Source organism: Oryza glaberrima, chromosome 9 (genome assembly GCF_000147395.1).
Source record: "Oryza glaberrima chromosome 9, OglaRS2, whole genome shotgun sequence".
NCBI classification, from domain to species: domain Eukaryota; kingdom Viridiplantae; phylum Streptophyta; class Magnoliopsida; order Poales; family Poaceae; genus Oryza; species Oryza glaberrima.
Window position 1 is genome coordinate 14,122,302 of NC_068334.1, and position 25,858 is coordinate 14,148,159.

Sequence of the window (25,858 nt, forward strand, 5' to 3'; positions counted from 1 at the left end):
GGGGTTGGTGGCCGGCGCGGGCGGCGGGAGGTTGGGGGAGGACCCGACAGGTGGGCCCCACCTGTCGGCGACCCCGGGAGAGGAGTGAGGCGGGGCGGCCTGGCTGGGCCTCGGCCTGCGGCTGGCCCAGCGGGGAGGAGGGGGAGAAAAAGGAGAGAATGGGCCGGCGGCCCATTCGAAAAGAAAAAGGGGAAAAAGAAAAAGAAAAAGGAAGAAAAGGATTTTCCCTGGAATTAAAATATTGCATGCTCAATTTTAATTGGTTAAAATTATTTCTAGGGCTCTGAAAATTCCACTAAAAATCCTGTTAGTGAATTTCGACATGTAGAACTCAAGAAAAATTCCACATGCCAGATTCGATTATTATTTGTATTACTTTATTAAGGTTTTCTCTTGATTTACATAAGTATTTTCTTGAGACCATTTATAACTTCAATTTAGGCTTGGGAATGAACTTTGGGGTGTGACAATAGCATTCCAGGGTTTGAAGATGCACATCTTGCTCATTATCATGCACATCTAGTTGACAATCCTCCAACTGCAAGGGTGTTTGTTACCCTTGCATTTGCTCACAAGGTCACTTGGGTTGCAAGATATATTGCCACCACTTTTAATGGGTGAACTGTGTTGTGATGGTTGTGTGATGCTGTTGGTAGTTGCCCTGTGTTCAACCTTCTTTTGCATACTCAGACAATGAACTATGAGTATTGTGTGATGGTATATGTTAGATGGTAATAGGCCTGCATTCAACCTTCTTTTGCATACTCAGACATTAAACTATGAGTATTAAGTGTGATGGCATTTGGTAGATGGTAAATAGGCTTGTGTTAGCCTACTTTTGTCCCTAAACCAGTCACTTGTATGGGATGTATGGTTGATGGTAAAATTCAGATGTGGTGATGATGGTTAATTGATATATTTTTGCATATTTCATTTCTGGGAGCATATGGTGTGTTGTATGTGTGTGCTCCCCTCCTGTTATGTGTGCTAACTGGTAACACATATGCATGTTAAAAATTTCTGAAAAAAATTGTCTTGGGCTCATGATCCATGGACAAATATGCATACAAGTAACATGAACGCTCATGAGCATCTTGTTTAATTTTAATTTTCTGTTCTCAAGGTAGACAACAAATACGTTATGCATTTGATTATTTGTACATGCAACCATCCAATTTTCCAAAGTATACCAGATAGGAGGTATTCTCACCATTTCCATCCAAAAGGTGATGACAACACTCATCCATCCAACCAAACAAAAAATTGGCTCACCATATCCACCTTTTATCCATCCAACCAAACAAAAACTTGGCTCATCCCATCTATCCAACCAAACAAAAAAAACTGGATGGCCATATCCCTAAAAAACTGGATGGCCCAATCCCATCCACCCTTGACCACCATCCAAACACATCCTAAGTGACCAAACCATTTAACCATTTACTTTCTCAATGACATTTTATTAAGAATGTGCTGATAATTGAAAATTTAACATGCTAGTGGTCGAACTTGTATATGTTACCAGCTAAAAAGGTACCGAATTAATTCAAACAATCTAATCTTACCATTTTGTTGATTGCGGTAGTAGCAGATGAGCAAATGCATGGTGGGAAATTGATTCACGTTAGCTTAGCTGAGACCACCTTGGTTGCTACTCTACTACCTACTCGTCTCGTGATGCATGCGGTGACAGTAGTAGTACCAACTACTCCCTCTGTCCCAAAAAAGACAAATCCTGAATTTCCATGTCCAATTTTGATTATCCGTCTTATATGAATTTTTTTTATAATTCGTATTTTCATTGTTGTTAGATGGTAAAACATGATTAATATTTTATACGTGACTTGTCTTTTTAATTTTTTTCATAATTTTTTCAAATAAGACGGACGGTCAAATGTTGGACACGGAAACCAGGATTTGTCTTTTTTTGGGACGGAGGGAGTACGTTTTTACCTGATCGCATCACTAATCCAAGGGGTAGGTGGGGCCCCTACTTTTCCAGGGCTAGTGCGGTCGTCCTGCTGCCTACATCTCCTAGGGCTAGGCCTGATGAGCTCCGCCTCCACCTCTGTCGGGTAGCCGCGAGATCTGCATTTGTGGTGTGTGTCCTCCCGAAGCACCATCGCTTCCCAGCGCACCTATCCTCTACTGCCGCACCTCTCGGATCTAGGAAGGGAGAGTAGAAGGATGCTTGTGGTGTGAGTGAAGGGATTTGGGAAGAGAGAGATGGTGATAAGAGATGAGGTGAGCAAGGGAAGATGGGGAATTCTACTTGATCTTAGTGGTGCGGCCATCACCAGAAGTGTGTGAGAGAGATTTTGGCGAGCTCCTCGATCTCGAGCTTGAGGCAAATGTCGGTGGAGATGGAACTCAAGGAGGAGGTGGCAGCCGCGTTGAGGTAGAGCTTGAGGTCGAGCTCAAGCTCGCTTAGGGTGGCATATTTTTCCTTTGCCGAGCACATGGTGGTAGAGTAGGCGGTGGGGCTTGAGGAGATGACAATAGAGGCAAAGCTCGATAAGATGGTGGCGAAGGTGGAGCTCTAGGAGGAGATATTGCACGGAGACATACCTCGTCATATGCAACGAACTTGACGCTCAAGACAGCATAACCGATGATGATGGAAGGACGTGAATTTGGAGCTCAAGGTGACGCATTTATATTGTGCAACTCTAGAGAGTGATGTCGTGATGGCGGCTTGAGGAACTGGCAACGAGCTGATGGAGGAGGTGGGGCACAATGCTCGCGAATTGGAGGTAGTGGTGTTGACCTTACTCACCAAGATCGAGCTATCAGCAGCAATCGACAGGTGGCTAGTTTGATCTTGATGAGTGAGTGAGTGAAGATAAAGAGAAGGGAGAACCGTAAACAAGCGGCACATTAATTAACATGTGGGTTCAATGATTTTACCCAATTTTTTTTTACTTTTTGGTTCACTGGACTGCCACGTTACCATCAATGTACGCCAAAACCACTCCTATTTTGTTGTTCTCTCTTTTGGATTATTTGATGAGGGCTAAGATGGACTTATCCCCTCGCCGAAATAAGTACTAAACTTTTGGCCCATGTCTAACCTGATGACGGACCAGCCCAATTTCGCTGCCCGTCATGTGGCACGGGCCACCTTGCATTCCCCTCGAAATTGCGGCGTCCTTTCCCCGTTTCCTTCGACGCGTAGCGTAACCCAAAAATCTACCAAAAGCCAACACCGCCGCATCAACTCCGACGAAACCGGCCGCAGGTATCCCGATGGCCTACTAAGCCCCACGACGCTTCGGCGACCGGGACGACGACGCCGACGACGCCTCGTTCTCCTCCTCCTCCTCCTCTACGTCTCCCCCTCCGACTACTTCTTCCCCCCACGAGGCTCTCCCAGCTTGCGCGCGCGCACGATGGGATCGCCCATGTCGCGGCCGGCGACTGCGGATGGGAGCGCGCGCGGAGGAGGGCTAGCCTTGGCTATCGCGGACGAGCTCCCTCAAGGTACGTGTGCCGCTGCTTCGCTCGATCCCCGGCACGAACGAACTACTGTTCAGAGTTCAAACCCTAGGTACCCAGTTGATCAGTGTTGTAGTACTGATGATTGTTTTAATCTCTAAATTCGCATCCCTTAAACAGCTCTCCCTCCCAGCGAAACATCCTCGTTGCAATGCGACCAATGTGGGTAGAACGGTAGGTGCTAGGGACTGTACGAAACGTGCGACGTTGATCTCGGCGCCTGCACCGCTGTACGCACCATGTTCGATGAAATGCTTGCAAGGAGTTGTGTTAGCTATCAGTGCCAGTTGATTCCGTAGTGGAGTAGCAGCGGCAAGAACTTGGTTCCGCCTTGTTTTCTTGTAATTTTGACGCTTATTCAATATTCATATGGATTAGACAGAGATCATGGGTAACGATTAACGATGGCTGATTTGGTCTTGTAAACATGATTTGAAGTGAGACATGGCTTACTCTCCTCTTGTGTTTCTTTGCATCAGAGGCCGTTGCCAAGCCTGCCTTGATGAGTCAGGTCATGGCCGGGAACAGCTCTATGGTGGCAAAGATGGATGAGGTTTCCAGGGTAGCTGATGATCTGATGTTCGCTGAAGATCTGCAGCTGGAAGAGGTCATCCGGTTCTCAGCTCACTCAGCTGGACCGAACTGCGCGGTGTGCGGGCAGGCGACCCCGTCGGTGGATGCCTCATGGAAGCCTGACAACTGCGACCATGTCATGTGCATCACCTGCTTTGTCCAACTCGCCTCTGATTCTCACGCCGACGAGCTGCCCAAGTGCCCACTGGCATCTTGCCAATCCTCGCCGGACATCATCAGTGTCTCGAATGAAGAGACGGGCGGCGGCAAAGGGAAGGAGCTGGCGACATATGTCGTGCTTGAGGAGCACGGCGAATGCTCCCGTGGCGCGGCAGCCACGGCTAGCAGCAGTGCCAGCAGTGAGTTCTACTGCACCATCTGCATGGAGACGGTGGACGCCATAGAGCGGTTCGCCATCCCCGGGTGCACGCACGCCTTCTGCGCCAGCTGCGTGCGCCAGTACATCGCCGCCAAGGTGGAGGAGAACGTGCTGTCCATCGGCTGCCCCGACCCGGGGTGTAAGGACAGCGGCGGCGGCGCGCTGCACCCGGAGGCGTGCCGTGACGTGATCCCGCCGCAGCTGTTTCAGAGGTGGGGCGACGCGCTCTGCGACTCGGCGCTGTCGTCGCTCAAGTTCTACTGCCCCTTCAGCGACTGCTCGGCGCTGCTGGTGGACGACCCAGGCGACGGCGAGGAGGCGATCACGGACGCCGAGTGCCCGCACTGCAGCCGGATGTTCTGCGCCCAGTGCAAGGTGCCGTGGCACGGCGGCGCCACCTGCGCCGAGTTCCAGAAGCTCGGCAAGGACGAGCGCGGCCGGGACGACCTGCTGCTGAGGAAGGTGGCGAAGGACAGCAAGTGGCAGAGGTGCCCCAAGTGCAAGATGTACGTGGAGAGAGTCGAAGGCTGCGTGTTCATCATCTGCAGGTACATACAGCTACCTTTCTGCCTACTGCAATTCTTGCTAATCAGCTGAACTGTTCGATCGATCGATCACTGAGCGCAACAGCGCAAAATGACTTTTGCCAACTGATCTGCAGGTGTGGCCACTGCTTCTGCTACCTCTGTGCATCGCCAATGTCGAGGGACAACCACCATTGCAAGAAGTGCAAGCGAACGTGGTGAATGATCTGAAGCTGCAGAACTCTGATTGAGTCGAAGAAGTTACTTAAGTTCGTACTGTTAAAAATGGTCAATTACTGTCATTAACCTAGTTTCTACTTATTAGCCCGTGCCGTACTTAGCATTAATTAGCTCGTATATTACCACTCTGATGTCATTTGTCAATCAATATCAGTAGTATTACTCCAATATAAATATCAGCTCGTTGCAATGTCTATTATGTCAAGAAATGAAGAAGCTGACGGGTTTCTTGGGCAAGCAAAGCACACCGTGCATATGACCAAAAGAAAATTCCATGGGGAAACACAAGGACGGTCTTGTCTATCTTCTAGTTTTATGTATCTTTCGGTCAACACAAGTACGGTCTTGCCTGGTAAGTTAGCACCTGGTAACCTGCAATCAGTTTGTAGCTTCTTGCATATGACATGGACACCAAACATATGTTTACAGTTTAAGTTGTGATGTGGTCCTACGATGTGAATGGTTCAAAGGTAATCAAATCGAGGATTAATTAATACTATAATATATGAGGAGAAAGCATGGTAGAGGATTCTCTACCTTGTGAAAAATGTATTGAAAGGTTGTGGACAAACATAACTACATAAGCAGAATGCTCAAAGCTGACTGGATGAAGCTGAGAACACAGATTTAATTAGAACACATATTTGCGTTCCATTTGATAAGGGGAAGCTTGTAGAAGAATCCCTGAGTGATTAGAATCCTATTCTATGTTATGCTAAAATTAAATATGGTGCTACTTGGGGAAAACACTTTTAAACTTTTAATCACTTATGTCAACATCCACACATTTGTTGCATGTTTCAACTAAATAGTTATGAAAAAATTAATAAGATAGATTAATATGTGATATGTCACTTCATCAATATAGAAATTTAAATTCGACTTATACAAGTTATAACAAAAATAACAAACTAAACTCTATCATTATACAATATATTCACAGTTAAATTTGTTATTTTTATTACAAATTTATAGAAGTTAAATTTGACTTGTATATTCGTGGAGTGATATATTTCATATTAAATTATCTTCTCATTTTTTTTAACAAATTCATAGTATTGAGTTGACATGTATGGGTAGACATCTATGCCAGTAATTAGAATTCATCTCCGCCTACTTGAACGGTTGGACTGAGCTCACAGGCTCATAGCCAATGTTTTAAATAGCGGGCTAAATAGAGCTATAGCGATTAAATTGTACATGAGAGCAAATAGCTAGAACCCTTCTCAAACAGGTATAGCGGAGCGGGAGAATTAAAACCATGCTCACAGCTGACTGTCCTTCTGACTAGGAAAAATTAAAGTAACCGACCGATCGTGCCATAACGTGGAAATTTCGTTGATAGCTCGCTAGCTGCAAAAAGCAATAGGAGTAACTTGTACTAGTTCGACAAGATAACTAAAAAGAACAAAAAAGAAAAATAAGACTAGCAAACATGCGAATCCATTTCCACCTAGAAAACAACTTGTAGATGCCTTCATTTTTCTAGGAAATTAACTCTTCTTCCGATCTCCTTTCCTTTATAAGCATGATCATGCCATGATCAGATACACACTCTGGCTTGGCTTGTAGCTGCAACTCGATTAGTAGTTCTTCCATCTTAGAACAATTGATCAGGAATGGAGAATAAACGCGTTGACGTTGACGCCATGAACATTGACGACGCGTTGGCGGAGGAATTGCAATTGCAGGAAGCCATCCTCTTCTCTGCCTTCCAAGAAATGATCATCCAGGACACCGACGACGACGACTCCATCGGCAATCTGATTCTGATCGGCCAAGATCAGGGGCAAGAATCCAAGAAACCCTTTTCCGTTGCCGATCATGGCGAGTCCTCTTCGCCGTCGCCGTTGACGATGACGACGACTACCGGCGGCGGCGGCGCCGGCGAGTTCTACTGTTCCATCTGCATGGAGACGGTGCCCGGCGCTCTCAAGTTCAGCGTCAGCCCATGCCTCCACGCCTTCTGCGTGTGCTGCATCGGCCAGTACGTCGCGGCCAAGATCGGCGAGAACACCGCCGACGTCAGGTGCCCTGACCCCGGCTGCGGCGGCGGCGTCGAGCCGGAGAGCTGCCGCGGCGTCGTCCCCTCGGAGGTGCTCGACAGGTGGGGCCTCCTGCTGTGCGAGGCGGCGATCGTCGCGAGGAGGCTGCACTGCCCGTTCCGGGACTGCTCGGAGCCGCTCCTCGCCGACGCCGACGGCGAGGGCGGCGGCGTGGCGGAGGCCGAGTGCCCGAGCTGCCACCGGCTGTTCTGCGCGCGGTGTATGGTGCCGTGGCACGACGGCGTCGGGTGCGAGGAGTTCCAGGAGCTCGGGGAGGACGAGCGCGGCCGGGAGGACGTGATGGTGCGGCGGCTCGCCGGCAGGGAGCGGTGGCAGCGGTGCCCCCAGTGCAGGATGTACGTGGAGAAATCCGAGGGATGCATGTTCATGAAGTGCAGGTATGAGAAAAATGAGTCATAATCTTTGCTTCCTTTATTTGTGAAGTGCTTTCCGTTCCATTTCTCGATATTTCTCTATGGAAAATTTCGGTTTCTAGTCATGATTTTGATATTTTGATCTTGTGAAGGTCTTAGTTCTAGTGGTTTGATTTGTGTTTGTAGATGTGGATATTGCTTCTGCTACGCTTGCGCATCCCCAATGTCAAAGGAGCTCCATTATTGCAAGAGATGCAAGCGCTGATATCGTTGGCTAGGTTTTTTTTTTCGTTCAATTTGATGAACGCATATATGAGTGATATATGGAACCATGCTTTCACCATTACGTTTTCTATCTTTTTTTCCCCAGTTTCCGTCACATACCCTTTTATTTCCTCCTCCTTTGCTTTTCTTCTCCTCCCCATCGGCAAGCTTCAGGAGGCCGGTTCCGACGTGCATAGGGGTGGGGTGGCGTGGGGGGGTTGGGGGGGGGGGGGGGGGGGGGTCGATGACGATGACTACTCTTCCTCCTTTTCCCCCTCCGCCACCGCCGTTGTTCCTTCACGCATTGACGTGCTGCCGTCTGCAGGGCCGCAGGGGAGGGACCACCGGACATGAGCGCCAACGTCGACTTGGATGCCAAGAGGTTGGTACCGCTGAAGGCTTGGGGAAGATGCCGAGGTTGTTGGAGCTCGAGCTCAAGCTACCCGCGGAGTAAGATGGTGTGGCAGTGGCGGCAGCTCAGATCCTCATCGGCGAGCTTCTCAGAGTCACTGGGGAAGCTTCTCAGAGTCACTGGGGAGGCAGAGGTGGGCTTGGAGTTTTTTTTGGGGGGGGCGGGGGGGGGGGGGGGGGGGGGGGGGGGGGGGGGGGGGGATTAGAGGAGTTGGCATGGCCGGTGCCGGTAAAGTCCGCCCAAGCATTTCACGTGAATCTGGCCACCGGTGATCTAGGATTTGTGGAATGGTTGTTAGAGTGCGCAACCCGACCCACCAATCGTGGGCCACCCAGGTCATATTGGGTCTGCTCCACCACAATCCCAACCGGAGCCACAACTTTAGATTTTGGGTCTACACAACCTAAAAGACTAGTCTGATGGATGAGGACCGTCCCCACCTTTTAAGTCGTGCTCCCCATCATCAATTACCGATGTGAGACTAAACCCAACAATCTCCCCCGTCATATATCGGGCCCAACAATCTCTCCCGTCACACATTGGCAATGGTGGTCTAGTTTGGTCCAGATTGGTTGGGCTCAGGTGGTGGGCCAGAAAAAAAAAAGAAAAAGTGATTTGGTTTTTTTTTCTGGTTGGGCCAACAGCACATAACCATAAGGATCAATCTTTGAAGTGAGCGTGGGTTCACTAGTTGATGTCTGAGATCGGATCACAAGATGAGTCTGTGAAGACGAATACAGACTATATTGAGAAGGGCGAGTATTCTGGTGGCGATAGACCAGTTAGGTCGCGGGTTGGAAAGATGGCGCCGACAGGTATGAAATTTGATTTGGTGAAGTTTGACGGCTCCGGAAATTTTGGCTTGTGGCAAACCAAGGTCAAAGATTTGTTAGCTCAACAAGGAGTTTCAAAGGCTTTGAAGGGTGAAAAACCGGCCAAGATGGAGGATGACGATTGGGAGATGCAGTTGCAGGCGGCTGCGACAATAAGGCTATGTCTTTCAGATCAGGTCATGTACCATGTGATGGAGGAGACCTCACCAAAGATAATTTGGGAAATGTTGGAAGCTCAATTTATGTCCAAGACTCTGACCAATAAACTGTATCTGAAGCAGAAGTTGTATGGGCTAAAGATGCAGGAAGGGGCGGATCTGACAGCACATGTGAACGTTTTCAATCAACTAGTCACAGATTTTATGAAGATGGATGTGGAAGTTGACGATGAAGACAAGGCCATAGTTCTTTTGTGTTCGTTACCTGAATCGTATGAGCATGTGGTGACTACTTTGACATACGGCAAGGAGACCATCAAAACTAAAGATATCACTTCTGCGTTGCTGGCTCGTGATCAGATGAGAAAGAACAAAGAGGGTGAAACATCTCAAGCGGAGGGTTTGCTAGTCAAAGAAGATCATGTTGGGCATAAGGTAAAGAAGAACAAAAAGAAGAAGATGGTGCAGTGCTTCAGATGTGATGAGTGGGGGCATATAAGCAGGGAGTGTCCAACACTGAAGGGAAAAGCAAAGGCTAATACAGTGACTTCTTCAAATGACTTGGAAAGCGATGGTTGTGATCTTCTCACGATGTCCAGTGCACAGTCTAAGGATGCAGAAGCGTGGATATTGGATTTAGCTAGCTCGTTTCATGCGACGCCAAGGAAGGAGTAGTTCTCTTCATACAAGTCTGGTGAGTTTGGTTTTGTCTAGTTAGGCGATGACACAAGTTATCCGGCCGTGGGAGTACGTGAAGTCAATATCAAGCTAGAAGATGGAGGTGAACATGTTCTTCAGGGAGTCAGGCATGTACCAGGGCTAAAGAGGAATCTGATTTCGCTTGAAATCTTGCATGAAGAAGGGTTAATATTCCGCGGTAATCGGAATAGGAAGACCATGGAGATCATGAAGGGCAAGACAACTGTGATGACGGGAGAGAAGGTGGAGTCGCATCTTTACAAGCTGCGAGGGTGCACTGTTGCAGGTGGAGTCTAGGAGGGAGCGGTTGCTAGGATAGCAATTGTTTTTGGTGGCAGCGGGTCTGGCGCATACTCGTCGGGCGGCTTGCGGTGAAGCTGCAAAGATGACAACCCAAGTCTGGAGGACAGGTGGATCGGCATGGTGATTCCACTACTTCTAGGTGGCGTATATTCGTCAAGGTGGAGTTTGTTAGAATAGGTGTCGAATATGCTAGTCCTATTTGATTACAGTTGGACTTGGAGTTGTAATAGATGTTAGGGGGTTGAGTTAGAGTCGGACTCTGTGACCCGGCGTTTTCTCCTTCATAGTGCCTCCTCAATCCGCTGCACCTCCTGCTCAAACCAGCCAACAGGCCTTCTGCATGACTCCTTTCTGTCACATGTGCATGCATCTCACGCCCACCATTCATCATCATGCAATTAGTTAATTCTATAGGCAAACCTGAAATTAATCGAACTGCATATATGCCCGTGCGTGTGCATGGCTTGTATGACTTGCTCACTTCCGTGCGTACTGTACGCGTGTAGCACGTCCATACGTGTTGTCCGTGCCCTCGCACGCACCACAGTCACAGCCCTCGTGTTCACCGTCCACAGCACCATCGTCATCGGCCCTGCACGTCCGCCGCGCCACGCCACGCTCGCCGACTTCGCCCTTCCGTCACTAGCCTCCTTGCCATCGCGGATCCGCGATTGCTGCGTGCGTCTGGCACGCCATCCATGGCGTTACCCCTTCGATCTCCCCGGTCGCCTTCGGCCACGCCCGCGGTCACGTTCCGCCATCGCCGATCTGATCGCGAGCGAGATCGTCGCCTCCGCAACGTCCTCGTTGTCGCCATTGATCTCCTGTCGATGTGCGATCCCTACCTCATGTTTCGTCCTCCACATGTCTTCTTGATCCAATACTGAAACCTTCAGCTCTGATACCACTTGTTAGAGTGCGCAGCCCGGCCCACCAACTGTGGGCCACCCAGGTCATATTGGGCCTGCTCTACCACAGTCCCAACCGGAGCCACAACTTTAGGTTTTGGGCCTACACAACCCAAAAGACTAGTCTGGTGGGTGAGGACCGCCCCCACCTTTTAAGTCGTGCTCCCCCATCATCAATTACCGATGTGGGACTAAACCCAACAATCTCCCATGTCACACATCGGGCCCAACAATGGTAGACAATGGGGGGCATGCGCCGGCGCCGCCGCTTTTTGCCGTCCGTTCCGGCTCCGGCGAGAGGCTAGGGTTTTCGCCAACGGCCGGGAGGGATGGGCTTTTGTCCCTCCGGCGTTGACGCCCGGCTATCTGATCGAAAACCTAATATCGGATGGCTGGCATTGGATGGAACGAAACCGGCCCAAGTGGAGGCGCGTGCAGGGCGGCTTCCCCAGCCTAGGCCCAGATTGTGGCCCGAGGAGGGGGGAGCGCCTGCACGTGCGCATAAGAGGACGTGGGCCGACCGGCCAGGCCGGGAAAAAGTCTGTTCTAGGTCCTCGGCCGAAGAAAAGAACCAGCCAGGCCGGGAAAAAGTCTGTTCTAGGTCCCTCAACCGAAGAAAAGAAGTTTAATTTATATCTTAATCTTAACCAATTAAAAGATTTGTAACTTTTCGTTCGTCACAAGACGGACGAAGGCCAGAATTAAAAATAATAAACATTGAAATAATAATAGTGTAGAGTCATGGTCACCGCTGTCTTGGAAGGTAAGCGGACGGTCAGACGCGGCTGCTACCTACCGTGCTACGGTCGTTGATTGGTCTGAGGTTGCTCGTTGATTCGCTGGTCAACCGTGCTGCTGAGCCACCCGGTAGATCTACCCATATCTTTAGAGTCCATGTTGACTCGCACCGTGTAAAGGTGGAAATCAAACCGGCTTTTGTCTTTTTTTTTCTCTCCTTTTCTTCGGAACTATATTTCTCTCTATTATTTGAGACTTTTTCTAGCGAGCAAAAGTACTAAAGTAGTGTGAAAATAATTTTGGTTAAAAACAAATATTTTTAGTTTTAATACACTGTAGTGAAGCACGTGTATTTTGCTAGTTCCGCTCTCTTTTTGATTGAGTCATAGAGAGCTTGATATAGAACAAGCATAAATAAATGATCATATTCTTCTTTCTTTTGATGCAGAATGATCGTATTCCAGTACTACCTCCATATTTTAATGTATGACGCCGTTGACTTTTTGTCCAACGTTTGACCATTTGTCTTATTCAAAAAATTTATATAATTATCATTTATTTTATTATGACTTGATCCATCATTAAATGTTCTTTAAGTATGACATAAATATTTTCATACTTGCACAAAAATTTTGTATAAAACAAATGGTCAAACGTTGGTTGAAAAGTCAACGGCGTTATACATCTATTATATACTAAAAGTCCATTAATCTTCCTATAAACACTCCCAAGCTGCCACGTCGCACTCCTACAAACGCTCCTAGGTCGCCATGTGGCATAGTCTAATCTCACCGTCAATTTTTATTTAAATTGGTGGACCCGTTATTTTATACCGTTAAATTAGATTTATACATGACGTCGATTTTCGTTTAAATTAGTGGACCCACTATTTTACCTTTCTCCGTACTGTTTGCCGAAGGAATAGAACGTACGTACGTACATACGACAACCAAAATAAAACATATATGATTAGTACTATCAAAAAGCAAATATCTACAATATAAAGTTGAAATATATTGGCCCACAAATATACACATGCAGTTGAACTAATTTTAATGTTGATTTTCACTTAAATTGAGATGGATTCATTATTTTATCTATATGTGTTAATGATTTTCAAATTAGTGGACCTGTTATTTTGTACTATTAAATATGTAACAGATTTTTGTTAACGACCAAATTTAGTAATATCAGTATCAGAGATGAAGATTAGATTGAAGCGGGATCGATGTAACATCCTGAAAATTTCCAACAATAAAAATCACTAAAATTTCGAACTTTTTAAAACTTTTGCATCATGCTGGTTGTTATGATTGCTATTGCTTGCCAAACCGTAAATGATCACAAAGAAAGTAAAGAAAATATCTACATTTAAGGAATAGATATAATTTACGAGAATATGTTATTTATTATTAACCCTACAAATATTAGTGCACAAGAAAGCGAGCCAAATCAAGTATAAGTAAAATATTAATTTCTATTAAATCACAGATCAAATATTAAATATTTGCACCATGCTGATGGCTTGATGCCATGATTAGCTAAAAGAAATAGTAAAAATCAAATCTAATTCATTTGAATCCAATCTCACATGAAATATAAGAACACATGAAATGATGATCACCACTATAATGATCGTGTTTATAAATAAGTAATTCACCAGAATATATAGATTGATACTTAGAACATTTCACCGAGTTCCTCATAACATGAAAATCACTCATATAAAATAATGGTCATATAAATAAATTAAGCTTTATATATAAGTAAGAATATGTGAGTGTTTAATTAAACAATTAGATTAATGTTGTACTGAGTCTCAATTTATATTTATAGAATGAATAGACCCACGTAAAATGCATTGTTATACAAATAAGTTCATTCAATGTGCTATTGTAATAATAATGGCCACATTAGGATATTTTAATTAATTTTAGAACCCTCAAAGCCTCCAAAATTTTCTAGGTTAATTTTATAATTAGACCTCATTTAAATAATGCAATAGAAAAATATATATAAAAAAATATAAAATATGGGTAATATTAAAATTTGGTAAACTTTCATCTAAATTAAAACATATATTGGGTAAACTCCATTTGTGTGAAATCTAGAATTTATGGGACAAGTTTTAATAGGAAATAGGCCCTAAAATTGGATAAATAGGAAAAAGTCACTGTTCATTATGGCCTAGGTGCTCGATGTGGTTCCATAGCCCTGCCCCTCTTCTGCCGCGCGCCCCTAGCCACCCCGAGCCCCGCGCCAACGTCGCCGTCGCCGTCCTGTCGCCGCTGCTGCGTCGCGCACTGTCGCCATCACCGCTGCGCGTGCCGCCGCGCCCCCCGAGCCCTGTGCTGCCGCGTGCCGTCCCATTGCCGTCATGTCGCCGCCCACATCGCCGTCGCCATCATTGCGTCGCGTCGGCTCAAGCCCCTCCCCTCCGCGCGCGCTGTCGCCATCGCCCCCGCGTCGCTGCCGCCCGTCACCGTCACCCTCGCCGCGTCGCGCCGCGCCGTTGCCATCGCCCGTCGCGTCGCCGCTCCGAGCCCCGCGCCCCCACACCGAGTCGCGCGCGTGCGCCGCGCGAACATCACGTCGCCACGGCTGTCGTGCCGCCAACGCCATCGCGCCGCGCTAGCGTCCCGTCGCCATCTCGACCTCGCCTTAGCCCCGCCGTGCCTAAGCCCTAGCCCGGCTGGCGAGCTTATCCTCTCCGCCTCACCTATAAAAGGCCCCCAAGAGCCCCAAGCTCGTCCTCCCCTCTGAGCCTTTTCTACTCCCTCAAAAACATTTTGTCGAACACCTTGTGGGCGTGCTACACCTTCTTCTCCGTTCCACCACCGCAGCCGATCTTCGTCATTCTGCCATCTCTCGGTAATTCCTCGCTCCTGTGACATCTTACAGTTCCCTAGTATTTATTTTCCCCGTCAATTTCATCAATTAGGGCCATAACCATGCCAAGCCCGAGCTCCGAAGCTCTGCTCATGGAGCTCGCCGTGGGTAGATCACCTCGAGCGCTCTCCTTCCCACCTAGATAGTAAAACGGAATCCCCATACCCCGTAGATGCTCCCACGCCCATCAATTCGGTCAGAAATTATTGCTATCGCCCTAGCCTCATGTTGCCCGAGCTCGGCCATGGCGTGGCCGAGTTTAGCCACCTGTCCACACGCCGCCATGCGCCGTGGCAGCCTGCGGGTGGTCGCTGGAGTTCCTCCGAGCCTCCTCTGGTCGCCGCCGGGATGCCCTCGCCCGAGCTGGGCCGCACGCGCCGCGCCTCTGCTCCGCTCGATGGCCGGCGCGAGGAAGAAGACGACGGGAAAAGAAAGAACGAGAGAGAGAGCATCCGGGCCCACCTGTCAATGGTTCATAGGATTTGCTTTAGAAAAATAATCCGGTAGGAAAGCAAATACAATCCTAAACCCCACATGTCAGTCACTTGGAGTTTTGGATAAAGTTTAGGAATAAAAATAATTAATTAGGAACAGTACCTTTTTACAATTTCTCGGATTAATTCAAATTTGAATCTTTACACTAGCATAACTTATTCATTTTAACTCGGATTTGAGTGAAACTTGAACCTAAATTCATCTAAATTCATAAGCTTTCCAATGGTATATAATTCACTATTTAATAAAATATATTTATAATTATAAATTAATTAATATCAAATGATTAGATAATAGTTAACCTAAATAGTGTGCCAATAAATAAAAATGGATATTGTACAGTAGCATAATTATTTTTAATATGTTTTGTCACTGTAGCAACCACATAAATTAATTATAATCATTGTTTCAAATTAATTAAAGCATAGGAAATGCTAGTGCCATTTATTAGTATATGTCCATATATAATTATACCCATAACGTCCAAACTATATAAATAATGTTTAGCCTCATATTTTGTGACTAAAATATAAACACACGTTGATGAGTCTTTAACTTGTTTATGAGAAATAATAGCAGAGCTTGTATGATTAAATAACCAATGTGAAATTAATTAACGACATTTCCTATACAGTAGTATATGTTTAGGTTGGAAATCGACCCTTAAGTTGTATAGGCAGTAACTCACTCATAAATCCACTTAAAATCACATGTACTATATAGCTTAAAGTAAATAGCAGCTATTCAAATAAATGATTCAATATTAAGATATTGTGCACTCACATATACTGTACAGTCCATTATAGCTATACGTTGTAGTATTAAATCGCTTGATTGCATATATTAAAATTAAGGAGGATATATGACAAACATGTATAGTGGATAAATACTAATTATAAATCTTGGCCTCGTATAACTATAGTTCAATTGTAAATTAGGATTAATCATTGTAAAATTATGTGATGGGGTAATCTATAACCATAATATGATTAACCTAAACAACTCTAACATACAAAGCATGGATAATTATTAACCTTTTTTTTATTTATTGTGACAAGTAAAATATGTTCATAATTAAAGTAAAGCCTCCATCAATTAAATAATAATACAAATGATTTATTATTTGATTGACCCTAAATCCATCTAACAACAGAACCTCCAATATATAACCGACCTATTTAGATAAATGCATGTGTAGCCATAATCCTTCCATAGACATTAGCTAGACTAAACCACATATTAGCCCGATGTATATCTTATTTATACACTATTGGTTAACTCCTAAATAAACCACATTGACAATAGAAAGATTAAGAAACATTAGCCCCTAGCGTGATTGGAATCCATTAGCAGACACGAATAGTATGAGCAACCCTAGGTTCGACCCCGACATTTGTATTTTGGTTGTGCATATTTGCTTGTTGTTGAATATTGGTTTTTCTCACGTATTATAGAATTTGTGTATCGGTTAGTCGTGAGGCAACATATGCAGCTTTCAGGAGGTGAAGGTTGATCAAGATTATATCAATAATAAGGACGATTCTGAGCAGGCAAGTCATCACTATTCTTTGAACATGTTGATCCCAATTGCGAAATTGTTTTGTTTACAAATAAAATTGCATGCAATGATGAACATCCTACTTGTGATTATGCCATGCCTTGATTATTGTTTACCCCTTATTCCTTCGTAACCATGTTTACGTATGAGTCCCTAGTCAATTATGACAATTGCTTAGAAATGCTATTCTAGAATCATGCATACTCATATTTATCAAATGCTATATGCTTGGGCAATTACCTTTGGGGGAGGTAATTGAGATGCGGCATGTGGAGACATGAGCGCCACATTGCCACGAAATTGATGACATGATTTGTGAAAGAAAAATAAAGTGAAAACAACTGTTTTCGACTGGGGCGGACGGAGGATTTGGGTGGTATCTGGAAAAGGCTAGTACCGTCCCCGGTCAATTAAGGACCGAGCCATGAGTTAAGCATGAAACGACCCCCGTACAACCGCACTTCTCGTATGGGTATAGACCTAGCGGATTAGATAGCCGAACGGAGGCAGTATCCCTGCATAGATGGTTCAACCCTGAGTGAGGCAGGTGCGCTACGGTGGGACAGCCGTTGAGGTAGGGCCGAGAGGCGTGCCCTACATCGGTGTCGCCATTGGTAGGACTGCCATGAGTGTGTGTGAGAGAGAACTTAACTTGAACCATAATTTAATATGTGTGTGAGACTTCTCTTTCCCGGGAGCGCCAGAACTCCTCTCACTGCTAGAAACATGGACGCCTAGAGTATATGAGGATTTAAGTTCATGGAGCGGGTACTGCCAATGCGAGGTTATCGAAAAGCTTTGCCGTGACGCGTCCCATGTGTTGGGACGAGGCTCATGTGTTGGGCAGTCGCAGAGTGCGGGTAAAGTGTACATCCACTGCAGTGTGAGTAAACCAAATATATTCGAATAGCCGTGCTCGCGGTTATTGAGCACCGGGACGTGTATTACACTTGGCTAGACTCTAAATTCTTAACTTGTGTGGGATGGGATATTGCATAATGATTTTTATGCTGTTGGAGCCACTTCCTGAGAGGAGGGAAGGTGGACATCCTCAGAAAACCATGACGACTCAATGGCGGGAAGCTATCCTTGGGATCACAATGGATGGTGGACAGAACCGTCATTGTTTAATGTGAACATTGGTATTAAAACTTGATCAGTCTATGCTAGGTCTTAGGCTTGTGAAAAGATTTGCAAAACTTGCTTTGCGCAAAGGAACCTAAAGCCATTCCTTGAAATACCCTCTATCATATGCATCGTTGCTGTGGTGGCTTGCTGAGTACGATTGGTACTCACCCTTGCTGTTTATATATCTTTTAGGAGAGTGTTGAAGAGAAGCCCTTGTCGGTACGCTTGCGTATCCAACAAGATGATCGGAATGCGGTCTTGTTCTAGGTCTCGTCCCCCAGTCGACTGCCTGTGGCATGTTAACCAGGCCCTTATATTATTTTGTCTTCCGCTATTGTTCTCTGGTAGTTGTTAGCCTACCTGGCCCTAATGTAAGTATTTAACTCTTTTAGCCTGAATTCATTCGTGATATGTTGTGATCCAACTATGTATGTGTGTACCAACTATTGATCTAGGGATTGGTACGGATAAACATAGAAGATTTCCGATTTTCAAAATCGGGGGTCTACAATCGAAGATGAAGATTGTCGCGGAAACAGAGTAAGAATCGGCTGAAGTCTGGATCGGCTACGATTGGATCGGCTGAGTTGGAGTCAGACTTGGTTAGGTGATGCAGCCGATTCCAACAATACGACTTGGTGTACGACATCGGGTTGGGTTGAGGTGCTTCAAGATGATTGCCATGCATGGATAGAGTCCTGGGAAGGCAATTGTATCTATTAATTAAGACATTTTATGTAATTTCCTTAGAGATATGCTTGGGCAAAAGTCTGCCGTAAAGACTTGTGGTATCTTAGATTTTGTTAGAGATAATAATCATGTCTGGTATGGACATATCTTGTAATTCTCGGGTATAAATAGACCCTGAGCCCTATGTAATTAAACACACACGTTCAATACAATTTCGGTGCATCGCCACCTTTTTGCTTTAGTTTTATTTCGACGAGTTCTTGCTTTCGGGTTGAGCTGCATCGGTTTCGATCTTCAACAAGAGGTAAAACTTGTTATGATGGCTTGTGTTCTCGGGATTAGTGCTTCCATCTTTATGATACTCTAATCTTGTTTACGTAATTCGTCGAGTTATCATATATCGTGCATATTCTCTGGCAATATCACTATCTAACCTACAATCGGCTAACATCTGTTAGTAGAGGGCAGCCGATTAGGTTAGATTTTGATGTTGATTTAGATTATATAAGATATCTACCACTCTATGAAACTTCCAGCGGCTTGATTGTCTAGATATTGTTCTTCTCTTCATACTTAATGTTGCATCAGTTGAGTTTGATATATTAAGTCGTGCTTAGAATATCAATCTCTAGCCTGCCTTCTGGTTGCCAATTAGGGTAGTATCGGAGTTTCAACCGATCTTATCTGATTTAACCATATTCGCTCTATATGCTTCAGTGACATGTTAAATCTGCCCTTTATGTCAAGATCTTATTGTATTTAAGTATATTAAGCTTTTGTTTGATATATTATACTTGTTTTAATATCCTGATATAGAGTAGTATCGGAGTATTAGACGATACATGCTAGATCTATATGATCGGCTATGCTATAAACATATATAGTCTTGTTATTAATATATATTTCGATCCAAGTGATTTATACTGTCTCGGCATAGCGACCAATCTATCCCAATCACTTGATTTAAATATATATCGATATAAGAACTATATATTGGTAATATCTACAGCCGATCGAGTAGGTTTAGTTCTTTATTATCTATTTATAGTCGCCGATCGATTCACATATGACATCGGCTCAAAGATAAATGATATGTCATCGGCACTTAAGCGATCGGCTATCATTTATAGATTTAACCGCGATCTCTTTGTTTCTATTTCTTGTTGATTGCAGGATCAAATCAACTGGCATGCTAACACACTCGAAGGCGAGCTTTGGACCTGTACTGGAGTTAAGCAAATCTCCCAGGCCTCGTGTTTTACGTCAACACTTTCTCATGTACATAATATTTGCCGGAAGAAAAAAAATGCACGTACTTACTATAAAGATAGAGCCAAAGTAAAACATAAGTACTTAGTACCATCTGAAAAAATCGATGGCCTTTAAAATAGAACTATCTACAATATAAAGATGAAATATATTGCATGTAGTGTTAAACTAGATCTATAATATAAGTATCAAATATCAAATCAACCATCTATAAATGTTCATCTTTTAAAATTATTTTAAAATTATATATCTAATTTGTGATCCTACAAACACTTCTAAGTCGCCATATGGAGCTCTTACATATGCTCTTAGGCCGCCACGTGGTACTATATAGTCTCACTCTCGATTTTCATTTAAATTGGTACACCTGTTTAGACCATTAGATTAGATGTATACATAGTAACTGTTAAAAAAACAGTAGGATTGAAAAGGAAATAAAGTTTCGGTAGTACTGTCCGCAGCAAGAAAAAAATATTATATACTAATAGTCTACTAAACTACCTAAAAAAAATTCTAAGTTGCTATGCGGTGCTCCTACAAATGCTCTTAGGTCGTCATGTGGCACTATATAATCTCACTGCCAATTTTTATTTAAATTGGTGGATCACGTAGCATACAAATGGCTAAGTTGAGGTGGCCCAAGTATGTTATAGTACTCTATGAGGATGTTATAGTAAATTATACATTAAAATTGTGCTTCATGCTGATCTTGAGAGGACACAGCTACATCGATAAGGTACCCAACTTTCAAGGTAATAGATCACCCATTAGTGAGGCATTCATGTTTAACTTAAAGGTTGTTATCCTATTAGTCGGTGGAAAGTGATACTTTATAATATTTATATGTGGATTTGGAAATAAGTGAGACATGAAGACTTAGCTAAGTAGTGCATTAATGATATATTAGGCTTATTTTATTTGCACATATGCAATTTCATCTATTAATAGGTAATCAACTTTTATAATAGTGATAATGAGTTGTTACGATAAATGGAGAATTTATATGTGATCGGAACAAAGTGTTTTTTCACTAAAAGTCCATTAAACTTCATACAAATACTCCTAAGCCACCACATGGCACTCCTACAAATGCTTCTATACCGTCACGTGACACTTTCCTTTAAATCGGTAGACCCAATATTTTAAATTATTAGATTATTAATTTTCACCATTAAATTTTATCTTCCAAAAAAAATCTGTACGTTCCCCCTCTCCGAACACAAGTTCACGTAATACGTTTTAAAACGAAAAAAAAATGCGCACATGTATGTACGTACTCCCTCTCTCCCCGTCTAACCCTCCCCTTCCATCTTTCCAATTTTCTGGCTAACAACCAAATGTATAAAAATTAATTAGATAGCTAAATAATCTCTTGGTACATATATTTTTATATAAAAATTATAATACGTAACTTGGATGTATATACCCTTAATTTTCAGGGGCGAACTCAAAAATAAAATTATCAAGACATTACTTGGATATATACCCTTTGTTTTCAGTGGTGAACCCATAAAAAGATTATCAGGACACTGCACACACAAATTATTTAATTATTGATTGATATATTAATTAATAGGACATGAATTATCTATTATTATATATTAAAAGTCCATTATATGTCCTACAAATTCTCTTAAGCTATCACGTAGCTTCCTATAAACATTCCTAAATCACTATATGACGCTCTAATATATCTTAATATAAAAATTTTTGAGAAAAAGAAATCATCTTACCCAAACCAGTGGACCTTATTTTAAAATGTTAGATCTATATGTTAAAAATAAAACTTATCGATCGACCAGGCCGTTAAAATCCGTATGTACAATGCACATATCCACTTCCCTCCTCACAGATGAGACGAACCCACCGACTCTCGCCTCCTTTTTTTTCCCTTATGGCAATTAAATTAACCACCGGATAAAAGAAAATCCTAAAAATTATCCCTAAAAAAATCCACCTTAATCTTTTAATAAAAATGGTGGACTCAGTACTTCATATTTTTTTAATAAAAATGGTGGACTCATTACTTTATTATATAGTATTAGACATCTAACGACTTCTACTAACTTAATTACATCTCTCAACATATATACGAGGTCTATTTACCTATACAAATATGTAAAGCTAAATCAATCTACAAACGTACAAATAAATCTATAAATCCGTATATGAATGAAGCTCTTTTTAATTACTATGTCCATCCTATATTGAATCCTAAAATTTTATAGGAATTAAGGAAGAATGAAAAAAATATACTAAGATTCCCCTCTCTAAATAGGACTCATTAAATATGAGTTATGTGCAGAGTTAGAAGATAGTTAGAGTACTGTTGGATAAAAGTTGAATAATGGATGGTTGGATGGGACGAGTAGTATTAAAATCCTCTATATCTTAGGATAAAAATTGAATCCTTTAATTTATGGATGGAGGTAGTACAAGCAAAATGAAGTATGTAATTATGTTTTTAATTAGATAAAGAAGTCATATTACCATTTTTTTAATATGAAATTTCTTAACTTAATATATCCTAAAATCTATTAATACATCTTTAGTATAAAACAAAAAGTATTACTTAAAAGTTTAAATTAAGATGCTAAAATTTTTTTAAAAAGAAACACATGTAGTATAAATGATAGCTTCATATGAACCGGATCCATTGTTGCGACATTTTTGTTATAAATTTAAGATGACATGATTCAAGTAATTTTAGTTTACAATTTGTAACAACCCGTTCTCCAGAACAACACATCCCAGCCCATTCAACCGGCACGCCCACTTACAAATATCACCCACACTTACACTTTCATTCTCGCTTCATGTAAAATAGTCAACATGAAAATAATATGGTTAGAAGGGCAGTGCCTTACAAGTTGGTTGCACTCTTGCTTAACTAGCAAGACGATACTACTGAAGTGCACACAACGCTTATAGACAACACATATCACATTCTTTCAATAAAATATAGGCCATATCCTAATCGAACTAGGATGTCACAGACATCCCTCAAAGGACCTGACGTCCCCGTCGATCCAACATGTGTATAGACAAATGTCACAGACACCCCCTTAAAGGACCTGACATCCCCGTTGGTCCAACATGCATATAGACAAATATCCAGAAACATGACCCTTTTAGCACACGTTTGTTCGTCCAATGATTGAAACTAACTTAAAACATTCCCAAACAAATTATTGATATACACATATTTAGAAGAGAATTTTTTTAAAAAAAATCATATATACATAAACATTCATAACAAAATTTTAAACACCACTAAATAAGATGCTCGCACTGCTGATGCGCGGGCTACCTTCCTAGTTAAAATTAAAATACGGAGGGAGTACTACACAGCTAACTAAATTTGTAAAGGGAATTAAACTACGGATACGTTTTATCACAGCAAAGGCGAGACACGCGCTCATATTTCAAAACTGAAACCTTCCAAACAATTCAATCTGCAAAGATAATTGAAAAGTAAACTTGTTGACAGACGGAATCCAGCCCGTTACCTCTCCCACTACCACCGAATCCTACCCATACACGTGTCCCCAAAATCAATCTCTCCCCATCCCTAAAACGGCGGCATCTCCATCCTGGAACCAGACAGAACGCCGCCATGGAGAACTCCGCCGCCGACGCCGCCGCCGCTGCGGGTGGTGCCGACGTGATCTACATCTCCTCCGACGATGAGGACGAAGAAATCCGCATCCTCTCCGCCGATCCTTACAGTCCCGAGGAGATCCAAATACAGGAGGTCATCCTCCTCTCGCTCGACTACTCCCGCGCCGCCGCCGCCGACGCCGACACCGCCCAGTCCTCCGCCTCCTCCTCTCGCCCCTCCGCCGCCGCCTCCACCTTCGGTGAACCCTCCTCCCTCCCCGACCGTAAGGGCAAGAGCAAGCTATTATCGGAAGGTATGCCTAATCCCTGTGTAGATGCGATGTGGGTGCCGATTTGAGTTTGCTAAGAATCTATCGGTTGCAACGCAGATGGCCCGAGCGAATCGACGACGACGAGGCGGTGGCGGAAGCGCGGCTTCACGTGCATCATCTGCATGGACAAGGTCCAGGCCTCGGAGGAGTTCCTCGTCAGCGTCTGCTCCCACGCCTTCTGCAAGAGCTGCATCGGGGGCTACGTCGCCGCCAAGGTCTCCGACAACGTGGCCGCGATCGGGTGCCCCGACCCCGGGTGCGAGGAGGGGTCCGTCGAGATCGGCCAGTGCAGGGACATCGTCCCGCCGGAGCTGTTCGGCCGGTGGAGCGTCTCGCTGTGGGAGTCCTCGATGGGGGAGACGACGAAGTGCTACTGCCCGTTCAAGGATTGCTCGGCGATGCTGATCAACGACAACGGCGACGGCGGCGACGCGGAGGAGATCGCGGAGACGGAGTGCCCCCACTGCCACCGGATGTTCTGCGCGAGCTGCCGCGTGCCTTGGCATGATGGGATCGACTGCAAGGAGTTCAGGAAGCTGGGCAACGACGAGAAGGGTAAGGAGGATCTGATGTTGAAGAAGCTGGCTGGGAAGAAGAAATGGCAGAGGTGTCCTCAGTGTAGGATGTACGTGGAGAAATCAGCGGGATGCACGTTCATGAGGTGCAGGTAAAATAATATAAATATTATATTATATATATACTAGAAAAAATGTTCGTGCGTTACAACTGGTGACGGCTATATATTTTTATAATCTTATTATTGTTATATTGTTTAGTTAAGGTGGAATTCACCGGGGAAATTCGCTTGAATATATATTTTTTTAAGAAAATCATGAGCTGTAGATAAGAGTTCTTTCGTCTCAAATTGGTAAGTGATTTTTTTAAAGAGATTTCTTATACGACTCCTTTTGTATTTTTAAAAGTGAACGGAATTAAAAACCGACTTATAAATTAGTAGTAGTAATCTTGCTTCCTTTATGAAATGCTTGCCGCTCCATTTCTTGTTTAAATCTCCGTGAAGATGCTTTTCTTTACATGAATTTGATTGTGTGAAGTTCTTAATTTTCGCTGTTTGATTTGGATTTGCAGGTGTGGATTTTTCTTCTGCTACAACTGCGCAGCTCCCATGACCAAATTAGTGCATTACTGCAAGAAATGCAACCGTTGAATTCATGAATTTGACGAGCACGTACGCATCAGTCCAAGGTCGTAAAATCAGGTGTGGAATACTATAGGCATAGAAAAGATCTAAGAACTTGTTTACAAAATAAAATACATATAAGCTTTCATGCTGATGTCGTGCTAAATCTATGTGCCGGATCAAACTAGAATGTGAAGTTCTCTATAAATATATAGGTGACTCCGAATCTATGCCGGGTCTGGCGGCGATGGTGGCAGCACTCTCCCCTCCTCTCATACATGGCCATCGGTGATGAGATGGCGGTGACTTGTTTGGCAGGTGCTACCGGGACCGGAGGGATTGTTTGCTGCGGTGGTGGCTGCCCTCCCTCTCATGCATTGTGTCCGGCTGACGATGGAGAGGTGTATGGTGGCTTGGTGGAGTGGCGATGGCCCTTGCGGAGGAGCATGGCAACTTGGTGGTCGATGGCATCATGGCAGCAAGGTACAACCTAGCACTGGTGGAGAAACCCTTTGTAGTCCCGGTTCGTAACCCCCCTTTAGTCTCGGTTTTCAAACCAGGACTAAAGATCGAGCTGACCTTTTTTTTTTGCATGGCCCTGTTGCTGCATGGTTTATATATATATAAACCATGTTTCAGTACATATATGCATATATATATTATATTATATTTATATATGTTTCAATACATATGTACATGCATAATAATATATATATATGTATTTATACATATATATGTTATGCAAATGCATATATATATATATATATATATATATATATATATATGACCAAAATATATTTACATTATAGAA

At 43.8% G+C, this 25,858-nt stretch overlaps 3 protein-coding genes across 3 annotated transcripts; all 3 read left to right on the top strand.

The window, feature by feature from the left end:
• Nucleotides 1-3,168: 3,168 nt before the first annotated feature.
• Nucleotides 3,169-5,597, top strand: LOC127784977 (uncharacterized). Its single transcript, XM_052312407.1, has 3 exons — nt 3,169-3,480; nt 3,975-4,995; nt 5,109-5,597. The coding sequence occupies exons 1-3, from the start codon at nt 3,390-3,392 to the stop codon at nt 5,191-5,193; spliced, it is 1,197 nt and encodes a 398-aa protein (XP_052168367.1). The 5' UTR covers nt 3,169-3,389; the 3' UTR covers nt 5,194-5,597.
• A 1,133-nt stretch (nt 5,598-6,730) lies between these two features.
• LOC127784336 (E3 ubiquitin-protein ligase RSL1-like) lies at nt 6,731-8,045 on the top strand. Its single transcript, XM_052311565.1, has 2 exons — nt 6,731-7,654; nt 7,817-8,045. Exons 1-2 carry the CDS (start codon nt 6,831-6,833, stop codon nt 7,893-7,895), a joined length of 903 nt encoding a protein of 300 aa, XP_052167525.1. The 5' UTR covers nt 6,731-6,830; the 3' UTR covers nt 7,896-8,045.
• A 15,545-nt stretch (nt 8,046-23,590) lies between these two features.
• LOC127784333 (E3 ubiquitin-protein ligase RSL1-like) lies at nt 23,591-25,122 on the top strand. The gene is made up of 3 exons (XM_052311563.1): nt 23,591-23,888; nt 23,964-24,573; nt 24,996-25,122. Exons 1-3 carry the CDS (start codon nt 23,591-23,593, stop codon nt 25,072-25,074), a joined length of 987 nt encoding a protein of 328 aa, XP_052167523.1. The 3' UTR covers nt 25,075-25,122.
• The last annotated feature ends 736 nt before the right edge of the window (nt 25,123-25,858 follow it).

Bases quoted from the DNA above. Each gene is read 5' to 3' on its own strand.
- LOC127784977 (XM_052312407.1), top strand. From the start codon at position 3,390: ATGGGATCGCCCATGTCGCGGCCGGCGACTGCGGATGGGAGCGCGCGC. The intron at 3,481-3,974 runs GTACGTGTGCCG...TCTTTGCATCAG, and splicing joins CGCGGACGAGCTCCCTCAAG to AGGCCGTTGCCAAGCCTGCC. The intron at 4,996-5,108 runs GTACATACAGCT...ACTGATCTGCAG, and splicing joins TGCGTGTTCATCATCTGCAG to GTGTGGCCACTGCTTCTGCT.
- LOC127784336 (XM_052311565.1), top strand. From the start codon at position 6,831: ATGGAGAATAAACGCGTTGACGTTGACGCCATGAACATTGACGACGCG. The intron at 7,655-7,816 runs GTATGAGAAAAA...TTGTGTTTGTAG, and splicing joins TGCATGTTCATGAAGTGCAG to ATGTGGATATTGCTTCTGCT.
- LOC127784333 (XM_052311563.1), top strand. From the start codon at position 23,591: ATGGAGAACTCCGCCGCCGACGCCGCCGCCGCTGCGGGTGGTGCCGAC. The intron at 23,889-23,963 runs GTATGCCTAATC...GTTGCAACGCAG, and splicing joins GAGCAAGCTATTATCGGAAG to ATGGCCCGAGCGAATCGACG. The intron at 24,574-24,995 runs GTAAAATAATAT...TTGGATTTGCAG, and splicing joins TGCACGTTCATGAGGTGCAG to GTGTGGATTTTTCTTCTGCT.